At 46.9% G+C, this 19,009-nt stretch overlaps 1 protein-coding gene across 5 annotated transcripts in view; it reads right to left on the reverse strand.

Moving 5' to 3' along the window:
• The window catches only part of stk25b (serine/threonine kinase 25b), a 290,058-nt gene that overhangs the window by 56,196 nt on the left and 214,853 nt on the right, over positions 1 to 19,009 (reverse strand). For 2 of the 5 annotated variants that reach the window (XM_070883287.1, XM_070883281.1), the window contains exon 2: positions 5,999 to 6,073. The exons of 1 other annotated variant lie outside the window; for it this stretch is intronic. Coding sequence is in view for 1 of the 4 variants with exons in the window: in XM_070883281.1 (XP_070739382.1) it covers positions 5,999 to 6,073 (75 nt within the window). In the remaining 3 variants the exon portion in view is untranslated. Of the gene's footprint in view, positions 1 to 5,998; positions 6,074 to 7,040; positions 7,301 to 18,430; positions 18,515 to 19,009 lie in introns of those variants that run through there. 2 more of the 5 variants (XM_070883283.1, XM_070883284.1) reach the window with 2 other exon arrangements.

The raw sequence follows: 19,009 nt of genomic DNA on the forward strand, positions 1-19,009 counted from the left end.
ACCTCAAGACTATTCCAATGCACTCCTGGCTGGCCTCCCCTCTCACATAAACAGAGCTGATTCAAAACTTGGCTGCCCGTGTCCTAACTCACACCAAGTCTGTTTCACTCATCACCCCTGTGCTCGCTGACTTACATTGGCTTCCGGTTAAGCAATGCCTCGATTTCAAAATTCTCATCCTGGTTTTTAAATACCTCCATGACTTCGCCCCTCCCATCTTTTTAATCTCCTCCAGCTCCACAACCACCCCACTCCACCCTTCCCCGCCCCCCGCTGAGATGTCTGTGCTCCTCTAATTTTGCCCTTTTGAGCATTCCTGATTATAATCACTCAATCTTTGTTGGCCGTGCCTTCTGTTGCCCAGGCCCCAAGCTCTGGAACTCCCCTGCCTAAACCTTTCCGCCTCTCTTTCCTTCTTCAAGACGCTCCTTAAAACCTATCTCTTTAACCAAGCTTTTGGTCACCTGTGCTAATGCTACTTATGCGGCTCAGTGTCATATTCTCAATCTCATAACACTCCTGTGAAGCGCCTTGGGATGTTTCACGACGTTAAAAGCACTATACAAATACAAATTATTGTTGTTGTATTAGGCAAAGGATGACCCCTCGTACAATGCAATGCTCTCTCAGGCTGAATTATGCACTCAAATCCTGGAGCAGGGTTTAAACCAAGTTAAGCTTGTTGTGTATAAGACAAGTGTGCAAATAGATCTTCTTCCTGGGTTGGAAGAACATATTTTGGCCCATGTGCGGGATCCAGGATAAATCTCTGAAAATTTGTGGTAAAAAAGGAGAAATGATCAGAGAGCCTGTGCTGGCTGACCACCGACCGGTCACTCAGCACCCAGGAGGACGGGGGTGTCCAATGGAATCTGGAGGGGTAGACCAGTCATTGGGGTCTGAAATTCTTCCCACTCTGCTCTATAAAGCCCTGCAAGCCAGTGCCATAAGAGGTATGATGGTCCCAAGCTGGACCAGCAGTGGGAAGCTAACTCATGCTCTGTGCTGGTAAGCAACACATGTTTCAACTATTTAAATCCCAGGAGTTTCTCAATCATCATCATAGGCAGTCCCTCAAAATGAGGACGACTTGCTTCCACGCCGAAAAGGGCTGAGTTCACAGGTGTTTCAATGAAAGACCTAATATTCCAGATCCCGAACTACATCCTGAAGGGTGGAAGATGCTTGTGCTTGGATTTTTTTTAATGTGTGGTGGCCATTGCACACCAGCCACCGCATGGGCTTGACAGAGCTAGGTCTTGGTCCAGTGGCAAGGATTATCCAAGACTAACTGGAGACTAGCTCTGCTGCACAGACTAAGCGCGCACACATATCGCAATGCGGGCTGGCCCGTGCTGCCCCTGGGCCCTCGCCTCTTCTGGGCCCCAGATTCACACCTCTCCTGGACCCCGGTCACTTCCCTCTACAAACTCTTGCCGCTCCTTTGCCCCTCTTGCATTGCCTGCCTGCACTGCAATCAGCGACCTGGCTTCGTAGCCGTCGCCCTCCTTCAGCAGCACGCGCTGCTCCCTGCAGAGGTATGCTGCCGCACGCTGCTCCCTCCAATGGCCCCGGCCTGCTGATTTCCAGGCCAGGCCGCCGCATGCTGCTCCCTCCTACCTGGCACACCGTAAAAGCCTTGCGACAACTAAACTAAAGCTCGAGAAATGTTGCAGTGATGGGAGAAGGGGGCGAGAGGACAAATCACTTGCTGCCCTGTTGTTCTCCGAGTAAGTGCAGTGTGTAGCGTGGAACCAAGCCAGAGGTTTGATGACCAGTCAGTGCTGGGTTAGTTGATCTTAGCAGTTGGGATGGTACAACGGCTTCAGCATCCTCGGAGAAGGAAAAATGAGCAAAGGTACTCAGTGCAGCTGATCATGTAGTGGTCCCTGCTGGGAAGTGTGAGGATACGTTTAGGCTCAGATGTAATGCCCTCCATTGGTGAAAGAAAAGAGACTTGCATTTATTAGCGCCTTCCACGACCACCGGATGTCTCAAAAGCGCTTTACAGCCAATTAAGTACTTTTTGGAGTGTAGTCACTGTTGTAATGTGGGAAACGCGGCAACCAATATGCACACAGCAAGCTCCCACAAACAGCAATGTGATAATGACCAGATAATCTGCTTTTTTTTAATGTTGATTGAGGGATAAATATTGGCCAGGACAGCAGGGATAACTCACCTGCTCTTCAAAATAGCGCTATGGGAGTTTTTACATCCACCTGAGAGGGCAGACAGGGCCTCGGTTTAACATCTCATCGGAATGACGGCACTCCCTCAGCACTGCACTGGAGTATTAGCTTAGATTTATGCACTCAACCTTCTGACTCAAGGGGTGAATGTGCTACCAAGTGAGACATGTCTGACACAGTTTACCAATGCTCTAGAACACACAAGAGAGACCACTTGGGCGGGTATTTGCAAGTCCTTTTCTCTGCTCTTATTTCATAGATTTTACTCTTTCTTTCATAGTTCAATTCTCCTGTTGCAGTATATTCTTTGAGTTCCACACATTTGGAACATCCCCCATTACACATAAAATTATTTTAAAATGCACAGGTAGGGTGGAGTTTCCAGCTCATCAGCCTGAGATATTCGGTTCAGATAAGACATCAAAAAACTAGAGAGAGTGATATGGAGAAACAAATAGTCTTGAACACGGATTTTGAGTAGCTCCAACTAAGGCCAGATCTCAGAGAAATAAAATGTTTCACCTGCGCTGGATAAAGGGCAAACATTTAATAGGCTTACCTTTCATTGGCCAGCCTTTCATCACCGTTTCAGGATCAGTCAGCCCGAGCAGGGACTGAACACCACATCAGAGGAACACGCAGGTATATCGGTGGGTTCACAATTAATAGGAACAGAGCCTCATTTAACAGGAACAGAGCAAGAACCAGGCAGTGGGTACTCTCAGCCAGTAACTATTACCCAATATAAACTGTAACAGGGTACTGCTGGAAACAACAGACACTACTCATTATACACACTACCAAGGATTACCCTATACTACAGTGATACTGTACAGAAGGTGCTCAGAGATGGTGAATACTGCCCAATGCACCAAAAGGTATTCAGACAGCAAATACTAGTGATATCGTAGGGTACCTAGTGTTAGTGAATACTACTCATTCATGCACTACCAAAAGGCACTCAGCGCACTAACAATTACACTTTCCCGCACGTTCGTCAAATTTTGGCAATTATGTTCTGCACTAAAGGGTACTCACAAAAACAGCAAAATACCAGCCACTTCGCACATTACAATGTACTCCCAACACAGCAAATATTGACCATTATTGCAATGTTTATGTTGCACTCAGACAATAAATTCTGGCCATTTTATAATGTGCCATTGGCATTCAAGATACCCAACACTGCCAATTACATACTACCATATAATACTCAAAGACAGCGAATCCTCGCCATTCTGTCCCCAGGGTCACCCACAAACAACTAATACTGGCCATTATAGGCCACACTACAGAGCACTCAATGAATGTTGGCCATTAGACTGTGCAGTGCAGGGTTTTTCCAGCGACAATATGCTTAGAAGATGTTTTCACTTGTGGGGGTGGGGAGACAAAAACTTGGGACCATCAATATAAGATAGTCACTAATAAATCGAATAGGGAATTCAGGAGAAACATCTTTACAGAGAGAGAGTGGAACTCGCTACCACAAGGAGTAATTGAGGTGAATAGCATACATGCATTTAAGGGGAAGGTAGATAACAGGAGGAAGAAAGGAATAGAAGGTCATGCTGATAGGGTTACATGAAGATGGGGATAGGAGGCGGCTCATGTGGAGCACAAACACAGGCAAGGACCTGTTAGGCTGAATGGCTTGTTTCTGTGTTGTCAATTGACAGGGTAGATGCTGAGAGGGTGTTTCCCTTGGCTGGAGAGTCGAGAACTAGGGGGCACAGTCTCAGGATAAGGGGTAGGCCATTTAAGACAGAGATGAGGAGGAATTTCTTCACTCAAGAGGGTTGTGAATCTTTGGCATTCTCTGCCCCAGAGAGCTGTGGATGCTGAGTCTCTGAATATATTCAAGGCTGAGATAGATAGATTTTTAGAGTCATGGGGAATCAGGGGATATGGAGATCGGGCGAGAAAGTGGAGCTGAGGTCGATGATCAGCCATGATCTTATTGAATGGCGGAGCAGGCTCGAGGGGCCTTAGGGCCTACTCCTGCTCCTATTTCTTATGTTCTTATGCAATGTAATATGTCAGTGATCTGACAGCCAGGCAGGCATCCTGTCCTTTCTCACAGCTGCATATGCCATGTCTGAAGTTCAGCGTTCAATTGTAGAGGACAACCACTATAAAAGGGCCATCTATGTGCCCGAGACTTTGTGATGTAGCTGCCCCCTTGTTAGACCAAACCACCAAGGCAGAAAATACAGTTTGGGCTGTTCAATCCAGACACAGCACAAACTCTTGTACAACATGCCAGACTCAATCGCCTGCTGACCTGAGGAGGTCCATTCTTCATCCATTCACATCCATAAATCGGCTTCCTCCAATGCAACCGACAATAGCGCAGCAATAATTTTAAAATCTACTGATGTGCCCTTGAAATTGATTTCACTGCATCCTTGGAAGAATTCAACTGATGGATCAACAGCAATCCTGAAATTATTTCGAATCCATTTCTTCTCGAAACACTGGTCTGAAAACTGAGAGTACAATCATTCATTCTGGCTCAGCTCACGACAAATTGCCTATCCTTTAACAGATTGTCTATGAACACCGACCCAATGGTTCAAATTCGGCAAGGGCAAGGATTTGCTGAGTGAGTCTACCAAACAAGCTCAAATACAAAAGTAAAATATTGCGGATGCTGGAAATCTGAAAAAGCAGGAAGGGCTGGAAATACTCAGCAGGCCAGACAGCATCTGTGGAGAGAGAAACAGAGACAAAGGTCATCGACCTGAAAAGTTAACTCGGTTTCTCTCTCCACAGATGCTGCCTGACCTGCTGAATGTTTACAGTATTTTCTGGTTTTATAACCAACAACCTCACAGGTTTTTTTATCCTTTATAATTCTGTGGTTCAGATTTTAAAAGAAGCAAATGCTCAAAGTAACATAATACATAGAAAATAGTTTCAGAAGCATGGTTTCTGAAACTCTGGAAGATCAGCAAAATTGATTTTAAGGGTAGAAATTTAATCTGCATTATATTTAAGAATTATTGGTGGTGGACCAAACAGTGTCACTGGGTGTTGAGGTAAAAATGATCAGTTTCATCGAGTGCACACTCAGTCTTCCACTCTCCTTAGAACTAGGTGGCATAGTTTCAGAATAAGGGGTCGCCCATTTAAAACGGCGATGAGAAGGAGTTTCTTCTCTCAGAGGGTCGTGAGTCTTTGGAATTCTCTGCCCCAGTGGAGGCTGGGTCATTGAATATATTTAAGGTGTAGACAGATTTTTGAACGATAAGGGATTCAAGGGTTATGGGGAGTGGGCAGGAAAGTGGAGCTGAGTCCATGATCTTATTGAATGGCGGAGCAGGCTCGAGGGGCCAAATGGCCGACTCCTGCTCCTATTCCTTATGTTCTTATGTAGAGCCTGATCAGAGTCAAATTATGCCTGGATTACACTGTACAGAGGCTTTAGTGCCTCCTGGTGATGCAAGGGAATGGGCAGGTTGACAATTCACATCATCTAGAAACGAGTCAAAGGGGATACTGTTGGAGGTTTAGAAGATTTAAGGCCCATCTTATGGATGGAAGGTCCAGCGAAGGAGGAGGAAAGTCCCAGAGAGGAGGAGCTTGCTCAGGGAGATGGACTGGGTGAGTTTATTGGCAGTTTTCTAATGTTTTCACAATTGTTGAGTTTGCATGCATTATGTTAGGGTTATATAGTGGGGAGGATGGAGACCAAAATAGCCAGTTAAAGTCTTGGGATTTCACCCCTGCCCCTCCCCCAAAGGATGTGATTGTTTTGTGAATAGGAATTTGAATAACCTACAACACTCGCCAGCTATACTCACACAAGAAGAATGGCCACTTGGGCAAGGGACTGGAGGGCTGCCGGGACCTGTGGAATGGAACCTTAGAGTCAATGCCTACAGGAGAGGGAGAGAGAAAAGTGCAATAAACAAACAAAAAATAGTCCTACTACAAGACCAATCCGCACAGGATGGAAGAATTACAGGGGAATGGTTTATCAAAATACATAATTTGTGTTTGGAATGAGGGCACAGACAAGAAATGTAGTGCGAGAAAAAAAAAAGTCCCATGTAGGCCAGATAAGGGAGGAGTGGCAGGACCCTACCAGAGACATCCGTGACTGAGCTGGGTTTTTACGACAATCTAACAGCTTTGATGGTGCCAGCTCACGTATTACAGGTTGAGCGTCCGAAATCAGGAGTTCAAAATTTGGAATGTTCTGGAATCCAGACCGATCCGTGATGGCGTCGTCTGGAAACCAGAAAAGGTTCTGAAATCCGGATTCCCCTCGCCTCGGCGGCCCAACCTTGCCCCAGCCCTCAGCAGCCCGACCTCGCCCAGCCCCGGCTCCCCCCACCTCCCGCTGCTCCTCCCCTCCACCTTACCTCAGCTGCCTGACCCCACCTACCTCGGCCCAGGCAAAGACGTTCCAAAATCCGGAAATACCCAGAATCCGGAACGGCCTCGGTCCTGAGGTTTCCGGATTTCGGACGCTCAACCTGTACCAGTTTTTTAAAATTCCATTGACTTTTTGAGATGAACTCACGAGTCTCTAGGCTGCTAACCCAGTACCATAACGGAGTAGGGGTTTGTAACTGTGAGTATGTTCACAGGCTGGTTGAGCTGTTGAGCTGTGAGTGGCTTAGCCAGTCACGTGATAGTCACAAAACTCCAGCCAGTTGGGTTCAGGGTGTGCATGATGAGGCAGGTAGTTGTGAGCCTGGTGGATGAACTGGTAATGTGTAGTGTGATTGTTAAATCTTTGCTAATAAATCAACAAGTTCTGGATAGCATTGTGTTGCTATGAATTCTTAAGCAAAGTACCCATGAAGCAAATACATTACAGGGTTAAAAGGTATTTACTCAGACTGGAGGAAGGTGGGAAGTGGTGTTCCATAGGGATCGGTGCTGGGATCACTGTTGTTCATCATTTACATAAATAATTTGGACTCAGCAATCGCAAGAGCTGATGTCAGCAAATTTACTGAGGAAAACGGAGAGAAAATACAAGACGACATTAACAAACTTACAGAACGGGCGGGTGTAATTGCCAAATTAATTTCAATTTCGGCACGTGTGAGGTGGTGCATTTTAGTAGGAGGAATAAGGAGGCTGCCTACTCCTTGGAAAATAAGAGTCTAAATGAGGTACAAGGGCAAAGGGATCTAGGGGTACAGATACACAAATCATTCAAAGCAGCAATGCAAGTTAACAAAGCCATTGAAAGTGCAAACACTGCACCGGAGTTCATTTCTACAGGAATAGAATTCAAAAGCAGCGAAGTTATATTAAACTTACATAGAACCTTGGTTAGACCACATTTAGATAACTGTGTTTGGTTCTGGTCTTCATATTACAAAAAAAGGATATAGAAGCACTGGTGAAAGTGCAAACAAGATTTACAAGGATGACACCAGAACTGAGAGCGTACAACTATCAGGAAAAGCTGAACAGGCTCTTTCTCTAGAAAAGAGAAGATTGAGAGGTGACCTGATAGAGGTGTGTAAAATTATAAAAGGGTTCAATAAGGTAGACGTAGAGAAGATGTTTCCACTTGTGGAGAGACCAAATTAGGAGCCATAAATATAAGATAGTCACTAATAAATCCATAAGGAATTCAGCAGAAACAACGGGCCCAAGTTTCCACACGATAAAAAACGGGCGCCTCTCCGAGCTGGGCGCCCGTTTTTCGCGCCTCATACGGCGCCGGAAAAAAAACTCGCAATTCTGGACCATTCTGCAGCTCGTCTGCCTGGCGCGGCGCCCAGGGGGGCGGAGCTTACATTCGTGCCGATTTTGTAAGTGGGAGGGGGCGGGTACTATTTAAATTAGTTTTTTTCCTGCCGGCAACGCTGCGCGTGAAGGAAACATTGGCACTCGGCCATTTTTGTAGTTCTTTGTAGCTGTTTAATTTTTGAACATTTTTTTAATAAAAGCACATTGCCATCAGCACATCAGCAGTTGCAGCCTTCTCACTGTCTCCTTTCCCCCCCCTCCCCTGCGGGAAGAACGGGCGCCTCCTCCCCCCCACCCGGGAAGAACGGGCGTCCCTCCCCCCCCCCCCCCCCACCCCGCGGGAAGAACGGGCGCCTCCTCCCCCCCCCCCGCGGGAAGAACGGGCGCCTCCTCCCCCCCCCCCGCGGGAAGAACGGGCGCCTCCTTCCCCCCCCCCCGCGGGAAGAACGGGCGCCTCCTCCCCCCCCGCGGGAAGAACGGGCGCCTCCTCACCCCCCCCTGCGGGAAGAACGGGCGCCTCCTCCCCCCCGCGGGAAGAACGGGCGTCTCCTCCTCCTCCCCCCCTGCGGGAAGAACGGGCGCCTCCTCCCCCCCGCGGGAAGAACGGGCGTCTCCTCCTCCTCCCCCCCTGCGGGAAGAACGGGCGCCTCCTCCCCCCCCGCGGGAAGAACGGGCGCCTCCTCCCCCCCTGCGGGAAGAACGGGCGCCTCCTCCCCCCCTGCGGGAAGAACGGGCGCCTCCTCCCCCCCCGCGGGAAGAACGGGCGCCTCCTCCCCCCCTGCGGGAAGAACGGGCGCCTCCTCCCCCCCTGCGGGAAGAACGGGCGCCTCCTCCCCCCCTGCGGGAAGAACGGGCGCCTCCTCCCCCCCCCCCGCGGGAAGAACGGGCGCCTCCTCCCCCCCCGTGGGAAGAACGGGCGCCTCCCCCCCCCCCGCGGGAAGAACGGGCGCCTCCTCCCCCCTCCGCGGGAAGAACAGATGCCTCTTCCCCCCCCCCCCCCCGCGGGAAGAACGGGCGCCTCCTCCCCCCCCCGCGGGAAGAACGGGCGCCTCCTCCCCCCCCCGCGGGAAGAACGGGCGCCTCCTCCCCCCCCCCCCGTGGGAAGAATGGGCGCCTCCCCCACCCCCGTGGGAAAAAAAGGCGCCTCCTCCCCCACCCCCCCGCGGGAAGAACCGGCGCCTCAGGCTAACTGCAGCATTCTCCGTGCCTGAAGCATTTTCACACAGGTAGGAAGATGGTTTATTTAATCTTTTCTTTGCTTATAAATGTTTATTCAGGTTGGATTTATTTGTATAATTTGTAGAAGTATAAATAAGGATTTATTGTAGAATTTAATGACTTCCCTTCCCCCCCCTCCCCCCCACCTCGTTCTGGACGCCTAATTTGTAACCTGCGCCTGATTTTTTAATGTGTAGAACAGGTTTTTTCAGTTCTACAAAAATCTTCACTTGCTCCATTCTAAGTTAGTTTGGAGTATGTTTTCACTGTGGAAACTTTGAAATCAGGCGTCAGTGGCCGGACACGCCCCCTTTTGAAGAAAAAATTCTGTTCCAAAGTAGAACTGTTCTATCTGACTAGAACTGCAGAAAAAAAAATGTGGAGAATTGCGATTTCTAAGATAGTCCGTTCTCCACCAGTTGCTCCTAAAAATCAGGCGCAAATCATGTGGAAACTTGGGCCCAACATGTGAGGAGGACACAAAAAATCTGCAAATAGACAGGCTAAGTGAGTGGGCAAGAATTTGGCAGATGGAGCATAATGTTGGAAAGTGTGAGGTCATGCGCTTTGGCAGAAAAAAGAGCAAGTTATTATTTAAATGGAGAAAGATTGCAAAGTGCCGCAGTACAGCGGAACCTGGGGGTACTTGTGCATAAAACACAAAAGGATAATATGCAGGTACAGCAAGTGATCAGGAAGGTCAATGGTATCTTGGCCTTTATTGCAAAGGGGATGGAGTATAAAAGCAGGGAAGTCTTGCTACAGCTATACAGGGTATTGGTGAGGCCACACCTGGAATACTGCGTGCTGTTTTGGTTTCCATATTTACGAAAGGATATACTTGCTTTGGAGGCAGTTTCGAGAAGGTTCTCTAGGTTGTTTCCAGGGATCAGGGGGTTGACTTATGAGGAAAGGTTGAGTAGGTTGGGCCTCTACTCATTGGAGTTCAGAAGAATGAGAGGTGATCTTATCAAAATGTATAGGATTATGAGGGGGCTTGACAAGGTGGATGCAGAGAGGATGTTTCCACTGGTGGGGGAGACTAGGACTAGAGGGCATGATCTTAGAATAAGGGGCTGCCCATTTAAAATAGAGATGAGGAGAAATTTCTTCTCTGAGGGTTATAAATCTGTGGAATTTGCTGCCTCAGAGAGCTGTGGAGGCTGGGACCTTGAATAAATTTAAGACAGAAATAGATAGTTTCTTGAGCGATGAGGGGATAAAGGGTTATGGGGAGCGGGCGGGGAAGTGGAGCTGAGTCCATGAATCGATCAGCCATGATCTTATTGAATGGCGAGCAGGCTCGAGGGGCCGTATGGCCTACTCCTGCTCCTATTTCTTATGTTCTTAACTCAGTGGTGAGAATGTGGAACTCGCTCCCACGTGGAGTGGTTGAGGTGAACAGCATAGATGCACTTAAGGGGAAGCTGGATAAGTACATGAGGGAGAAAGGAATAGAAGGATATGCTGTTATGGGTGGATGAAGAGGGGTGGGAGGAGGCTGGTGTGGAGCATAAACACCAGCACAGACCTGCTGGGCCGAATGGCTTGTTTCCATGCTGTTAATTCGATGTAAGCTACTGTAAAAGTGTGCTTATCAAATTATTACAGATCCTGGGAATCAGTGACAAAACTTAAATTTAATTGTGGGGTTGACATCACGAGTGAAAACTAGGATTATGAAGCCAGAGATTAAATTAACTAAATTATTTGCTTTCAAACTACCATTTTAATATATTCAGTACACTGAACATAATATTCCCCAAACACTAATCCCTCAATGTGACAGATAGAAGTTGGGTGGTGCTTGTAACAGAGATATGATTTTACCACAAGGCAACACCATAATGATCAACAACTTGTATTTATATAGCGCCTTTAACGTAGTGAAACGTCCCAAGGCGCTTCACAAACGTATCATGAGATAGAAATCTGATACCGAGCCACATTAGTACACATTAGGGCAGGTTGGTCAAAGAGATAGGTTTTAAGGAGCGTCTTGAAGGAGGAAAGAGGTAGAGAAGTTTAGGCAGGGGGTTCCAGAGCTTGGGGCCCAGGCAACAGAAGGCACGGCCACCAATAGTTGAGCGATTATAATCAGGGATGCTGAGGAGAGTAGATTTAGAGGAACGCAGGTATCTTGGTGGGGGGGTGGCAGGGATAGAAGAATGGCGGGGGGAGTTGTGAGCCTGGAAGAGATTACAGAGATGGGGAGGTGGCCTAGGTCATGGAGGGATTTGAAAATAAGGATGAGAATTTTGAAATCCTCAAATAGCTGTTGTGACAAAAGCAGAATTTTCAGTGTTGCAGTTCATTGAAATGTAGATTAGATATACCTATGTCTTTCAGGTATTGTCCCCGTCTCTCCTTCAAATCTGCCAACATCATCATGACAGCACATTGACAAACTTTGAAGAGGAAGGGGAGGTTGGAGATGGGGTGGTAGTTTACAAGGATGGAGGGGTCAAGGGTTACATAGTTCCTATGTAATGCTATCTAAACCTTTCCTATCCAAAGTTCTTGAACGTGTCTTCACCTCCCAAATCCGTGCCCATCGTTCCCAGAACTTCATATTTGAATCTCTCCGATTAGGTTTTTGCCCCTGCAACTGGACCGAAACAGCTCTTTTCAAAGTTACAAATGACATTCTTTGCGACTGTGACAAATGTAAACTATCCCTCCTCGTCCTTCTTTATTCGTCTGCAGCCTTTGACACGGTTGACCAATCCATCCTTCGACAACATCTCTCCATCATCGTCCAGCTGGGTGGGATTGCACTCGCCTGGTTCCATTCTTATCCATCTAATCGTAGCCAGAGAATCACCGGCAATGGCTTCTCTTCCTGCTTTGCTACCTCTGGTGTCCCCCAAGGATCTATCCTTGACCCCAACCTATTTCTCATCTACATGTTGTCCTTGGCGACATCATCCGAAAACAGTGTGTCAGTTTCCACACGTACACTGACGACACCCAGCTCTACCTCACCACCACTCTCTCGACCCCGCCGCTGTCTCTAAATCATCAGTCTTCTTGTCCTACGTCCAGTACTGGATGAGCAGAAATTTCCTCCAACTAAATCTTGAGAAGACTGAAGCCATTGTCTTCGGTCCCCACCAAAAACTCTGTTCTCTAGCCGCTGACTCCATCCCTCTCACTGGCAACTGTCTGAGGTTGAACGAGACGGTTTACAACCTTGGTGTCATATTTGAGCTCAAGATGAGCTTCCGACCACATATCTGCGTCATCACTAAGACCGCCTATTTCCCCCTCTGGAGCATTGCCCGACTTCGCCCCTGCCTCAGCTCATCTGCTGCTGAAGCCCTCATCCATGCCTTTGTTACCTCTAGACTTGACTATTGCAACGTACTCCTGGCTGGCCTCCCATGTTCTACCCTCCGTAAACTTGAGGATATCCAAAACCCTGCTGCCTGTATCCTAACTCGCACCAAGTCTCATTCACCCATCACCCCCATATTCGCCGACCTGCATTGGCTCCTGGTTAAGCAACCCCTCGATTTCAAAATTCTCATCCTTGTTTTCAGATCCCTCAATGGCCTCGCAACACCCCATCTCTAATCTCCTCCAGCCCCTTAACCGTCCGAGATATCTGCATTCCTCTAATTCTGCCCTCTTGATCATCCCTGATTTTAATCACTCAACCATTGGTGGCTGTGCCCTCAGCTGCAAAGACACGAAGCTCTGGAATTCTCTCTCTAAACCTCACAGCCTCTCTACCCCTCTTTCTTCCTTTAAGACACTCCATAAAACCTAACTCTCATCTGTCTTAATATCTCCTATTGTGAACCGGTGTCAAATGTTGTTTTATAATGCTCTTGTGAAGCACCTTGGGACGTTTTATTACAAGTTGTAGTAATGACAACCAAGTTCTAAAATGGTTTCCAAGTGCTGCATTGAAAACTGAAATGGCAGCTCAGAGACAGTTTGTATCATATGTTTAGAAATAGTTCATCAAGAATATTCTAATATTTGATAAATATTTATCCCTCAACCACCATCATTAAACTGGCTACCTGGTCATTATCTCATTGCTATTTGGCTGCCTTGTTTCCTGACATTACAACAGTGACTAAACTGCAGAAGTATTTCCATTAGCTGTAAAGCGCTTTGGGGCACCCCGAGATCTGCTTCTTCTTAGTCAATTAAAAGGCTATTTTCTGATGGGGAAGAGGTATCTTAAATGCTAATTCAGCTACCATCAGCCCAGTGAGGAACGTTGTTTGAAACTGGTGCGTCAGTAACATTACTAGGGAGGATATTTCAGCATCGCAAAATTTATTGCTTTAAAGTAAACAGCCCTTAGCTCCCGAGCTTGTTGAGCAAACAATGTCATTGTAAACTGTGGTTTGGATTGGTGCTACTGTCATAAAGCAAGGTACCACTGTGCCTTGTAATCAAGCTTGATGGGCAATACCACACTCAAGACGACAATATTCTATAACGTAATAATCTTCCAGAGCTGTTTTGTGCTGATTATGGCCCAAGGTGGATAAAGCTCCATAAACAGCACTTATGTATGTGACACCAGAGATTGTGTGTTTGGAAGAGATTGCCGAGAGCTGGAAGAACTATGAACTCAACACAGTTGTAGGCAAGCGAGTCCCAGGAGGACAGAGAAAACACTTCAAGGACGCCTTCAAAGCCTCCTTGAAAAAATGTGACATCCCCACCGACTCTTGGGAATCCCTGGCCTAAGACCACAAAGTAGAGGAGAAGCACTTTGAGGGAGAAATTGGTCAGCCTTGCGCACGTTTTTTTGCCGATATTTCGCCTTTTTTTGCCAGTAAATTGGTCAAAATTAACGAATGGCGGCTTTGAAATATCACCGAAAGGCGGATTGACAACGTGCAACACCAAAAAAAAAATTGCACCGCTTAAAATTGGCCATTCGCCACACCCGTACTCAGGGTAAAAAGAAAACGCCCAAGAAAAGCCTACGTTGAAGCCCCAGAAATAGTAGTGGTATGAAGACCTACACAAAAAGGTAAGTTGAAGTTTTTATTTTTTAATTCTTTTTCAGCGATTCATTAGTTGAGTGTAAAATGAATGTTTTCTGATTGCTTATTTTTTGATTTTTGCAATTTGTGTGTGTGTTTTCTCCCCTCCGAGAGCCTGTATTGTTGGCGGTGATAGGCCTCAAGCTAAAGTTGGCGAGGACTGCGATTTCCACAGAAAATCCTCGTGCAACCCTGATTTTTTACCGCCGGTCGCATTTTTTTTGCCAATTTTACCCCCTTAAAAAATGGCGACATGTTGGTAGTATTTTTGCCATAAAATAACAGAAAAAAAGAGCCAAAAGCTGAATTTCTAGCCCTTTGAGTTTCTCCGTCGGGAGCACGCAGAAGCCAAGTACAAACAGCGGAAGCAGCTTACAAACCAAGCACCCCACCCACCCGTCCCTCCAACCATCACCTACCCCTTCCATGACATGGTCTGTAGATCCCACATTGGACTCATCAGTGGCCTTAGAACTCACATTAGTGTGGAAGCAAGTCATCCTGGACTCCGGGGGACTGCCGGAGATGATGTAGTGTAAACTGCTGACTGTGCTGCATAATATCGCACTAGTTTTGTGAACCATCTCATTTATGAATAAATCTGGGCAATAGGTAAAATGGTCCAGCAGCGTGATTATTTTCCGAATTAGCAGAAGAAGTGTGCACTGTACTACTCTCCAGTGAACAATTTATCCCGATGAGGGCTAATGATCAGACCAGACTCTGCTCCTGGCATTAACATAGTGCAGAGATTAAGGAGGCATGTTTCAGTTTATAAGAGACGCAGTCTGCTAACAGAAACTGTTACCCAGTCGTTGGGTTGAGTAAAATATAGAAATAAATCCCAATGCTAACTGGTGTGGTGGCTCAAGCTGACATTTTAAATTAGAAAGCCTTCCGCCAACACCATTTAACTCTCGTATTAAAAATAGGCAAAAGCAAATTTTAAAGTAATGTGGAGCCAAAACAAACAAGGCAAGATTGTGGTGAAAGACTCGAGTAATAAAACGTTTTTAAAATTTTGCTCACTTAAAAAAATGCATCTTCCTTCTATCCACCCCATGTCTGACTCTCTTCCTCATTATGAATCACCTCCTTGTCTCACTGTGCTGTCTCTACCTTGGACTGCGCCTAACTTTTTCTTGTTCCTCCAAGTCTCTCCTAGATGTTGTCCAATGTCAGAAGATTGTGGGTTAAAATCCCATTCCAGGGGCTCGAGCACATGAATCTAGGCTGACACTCCAGTGCAGTGCTGAGGGAGTGCTGCACTGTCGGAGGTGCCGTCGTTCAGATGAGACGTTAAACCGAAGTCCCGTCTGCTCTCTCAGGTGGACGTAAAAGATCCCATAGCACTATTATTAAGAAGAGCAGGGGGGTTATCCCTGGTGTCCTGGCCAATATTTATTCCTCAATCAACATAACAAGAAAACAGATTAACTGGTCATTATCACATTGCTGTTTGTGGGAGCTTGCTGTGCGCAAATTGGCAGCCACGTTTCCCACATTACAACAGTGACTACTCTCCAAAAGTACTCCATTGGCTGTAAAGCGTTGTGAGGCGTCCAGTGCTCATGAAAGGCGCTATATAAATGCAAGACTGACTTTCTTTCAATGACTCTGTATGGCTCTCACACACATTCCTTCACTGATACTTTTACTTTCTATGTCTTACTCGAGATGCAGCAAGATGGCAGCCAACATTTGTGAGGAGGTGGGCTTTGAGACTGGTCGACAGACTGCCTGTTAACTGGTGCAATAGTGCAGGTGAAAGAGAAACTGAAGTGTTAGCCCGGGACAGCAATAGCACCTGGGGGAGTTGGAGGGACAATCTGCTAGCATAGAGAGGACTGGCAACAGCCAGCAGGATAGAGGTCTGGGACCTGGGACTATTGGGGATGCTGGAAGTCAGTCGGGCAGCACTTGGGGAAGGCTCAAGGTTTGGCAGCATTGGGGGGGGGGGGGGGGGGGCGTGCGATCCTGCAAAGTATGCACATTCTCTGATTTTCTCAGAGTTTCCTTATGTTTTTGAGCAGTGGAGTTGAATACATTGAAGGAGGTTTGTAATACGCAACCTTCTTCCTTAGCTGACCCTGAAAATAGAGATCATGGTGGAAAAGCCCTTGATGCATTTCAAGGGAAGCTAGATAATCATGAAGGAGTAGACAGTTATGCTGATAGGGTTGGATGAAGTGGGTGGGAGGAGGCTCGTGTGGAGTACAAAACCGGCACGGACTAGTTGGGCCGAATGGCCTGCTTCTGTGTTGTAAATTCTATGTAATTCTAAATAGTTCCTAGTTAGTTTTGTGAGGATCCTGTGTCAGGGACAGCAGACTTTCTACAACAGTCTCTGACCACAGGCATTGGATGGTGTTGATTATCATCCACTTGTTTTTTCAGAGCTGCCTGCCAGTCTGATTGGGTTGGGTAGGAAGCTGAAGGATGATGTATCTGAAGACATGGGGAAAGGGTCGGAAAAGGAGGATTAGGGAATAACAGACGGAAAGGGAGGAAGTTGGAGAGAGCTGCTCTTAAAGCCATTTGTGGGGAAAGAGGCAACGCAGCTTACCGCTTTGGAAGAACCAAAAGTGCAAACTAAGGTAGGCACAAAGAGAGCTGTGTAAGCCTGAGCAGAGAGGAGCACTGAGCCAGTGAGAAGGTGCTCGACCTGTGGCAGTGGCAGGGAGTGTCAGCGGAGGAGTGGTGGCAGGTGGGTTTAGGGACTCAGAAGAGTATGGTGCAGTAAGAGGAAGAAGTAAGAAGTGTTGATGATATGTACCGAGGAAGAAGGGGATAAGAGATGGAGAGCAGACCTGCAAGTAGTCAATAAGGGAGCAAGAAATTTGGGTCTGGGATAGCAACCATTTGGACTAATACAGCACAGAAAGAGGCCACTCGGCCCATCGAGTCTGCGCCGGCTCTTTCAAAAAGCAATCCGTTAGTCCCACTCCCCCGCTCTTTCCCCATATCCCTGGTATTTGTTCTTCAAGTATTTATCCAATTCCCTTTTGAAAGCCACTATTGAATCGGTTTCCACAGCCCTATCAGGCAGTGTATTCCATATCCTAACCACTCATTGGACAAAGATCTAAGTCAAGACAATGTGCACTTCTCAAAGAAGATAGGGACTGAAATTAGTGGTGCTGTAACTGATAGTTTTGCAAGTTCACTAAAATCAGGAGATTCCTGAGGATTTGTAAAAAAATTATGTAAATATGAGCCAAGATACGCAGTAGCCCAGTAAACTGGAAAGTACTTGAACCAATTTTGTTAGATCTCGCAGATGAGATGAAGTGCTGAAAAGCACAACTTACTGTGCAACAATCAGGAAAGGGTATCATGTTTAACTAAATTACTGTGGTTCTTGAAGACAACAGTGAATTGGTAGATGAGGGAAATGCAGTTGATCAGAATATGGCTTTTCAGAAAGCTTTTGACAAGATTCTACATCGGTTATTAGTAGCTAAGATAAGGAGTCTTGGAATAGGTCAAGTATGACACTGGATATATAATAGGGATACTTTCTACTTTTGATATGCGCCATTCCAATTTGCTGTTAATACCAAGAATGATAGCAAACATTGAGGAACAATGTAACTGCATTTAGAAGGATTTATCATCATCTGATTGAGTGTTGCATTGTCGGAGGTGCCATCTTTCGGATGAGAAGTTAAACCAAGGCCCCGTCTGCTCTCTCAGGCGGACGTAAAAGATCCCATGGCACTATATCAAAGAGGAGCAGGGGAGTTATCCCAGGTGTCCGGGCCAATATTTATCCCTCAATCAACATAACAAGAAACCGGATTATCTGGTCATTATCACATGGCTGTTTGTGGGAGCTTGCTGTGCGCAAATTGACTGCCGCAATTCCCACATTACAACAGTGACTACACTTTAAAAGTACTGTGGTCGTGAAAGGCACTATATAAATGCAGGTCTTTCTTTCTTTTTGAAGTAACTGGACTAATGTCCACTAATATAACTGCTACAGTACCGTACTCCTTGGCTTGGAGAAAGTAAAGCTGCCCTGTACCAACAAACTTTAAGCTATATTAGTCCATGGGCACAGAAATTCCCTGAGATTAAGGGGACTGCTTTGTCCTGCATGGTGTCAAGTTTCTTGAGTGTTATTGCGCTGCGCTCATCCAGTTGAGTGGTGAATATTCCATTGTACTCCTAATTTGAACCTGGAGACTTTGAGAGGTCATGAGGTGAGTCATTTATTGCAGGGTACCCAGCCACAGCTGCTGATTAAGAACTACATTTCCTACCATGCATTTTCCATACCTCGGGAGCTTGCCATCAGCAAGGGTAGATATCGATGATGAGATTCAACACCGCCTCCAGTGCGCCAGCACAGCCCTTGGTCTCCTGAGAGAGAGAGAGAGTGTTCGAAGACCAGGCCCTCAAATCTAGCACCAAGCTTATGGTCTACAGGGCTTTAGTGATATCCGCCCTCCTGTATGGCTCAGAGACGCGGACCATATACAGTAGATATCTCAAATCGCAGCAGAAATACCACCAGCACTGCCTCTGCAAGATCCTGCAAATCCCCTGGGAGGACAGACGCACCATCATCGGTGTTCTCGATTAATCCAACATCCCCAGCATCGAAGCACTGACCACACTCAACCAACTCGGTTGGGCGTACCACACTGTCCACATGCCTGACAGAAGACTCCCAAAGCAAGCGTTCTACTTGGAACTCCTACACGGCAAGCGTTCCCCAAGTGGGCAGAGGAAACGTTTCAAGGACACCCTCAAAGCCTCCTTGATAAAGTGCAACATCCCCACCAACACCTGGGAGTCCCTGGCCAAAGACCGCCTAAGTGGAGGAAGAGCATCCGGGAGGGCACTGAGCACCTC

This window comes from Pristiophorus japonicus, chromosome 6 (genome assembly GCF_044704955.1).
Source record: "Pristiophorus japonicus isolate sPriJap1 chromosome 6, sPriJap1.hap1, whole genome shotgun sequence".
In the NCBI taxonomy this organism is placed as follows: domain Eukaryota; kingdom Metazoa; phylum Chordata; class Chondrichthyes; family Pristiophoridae; genus Pristiophorus; species Pristiophorus japonicus.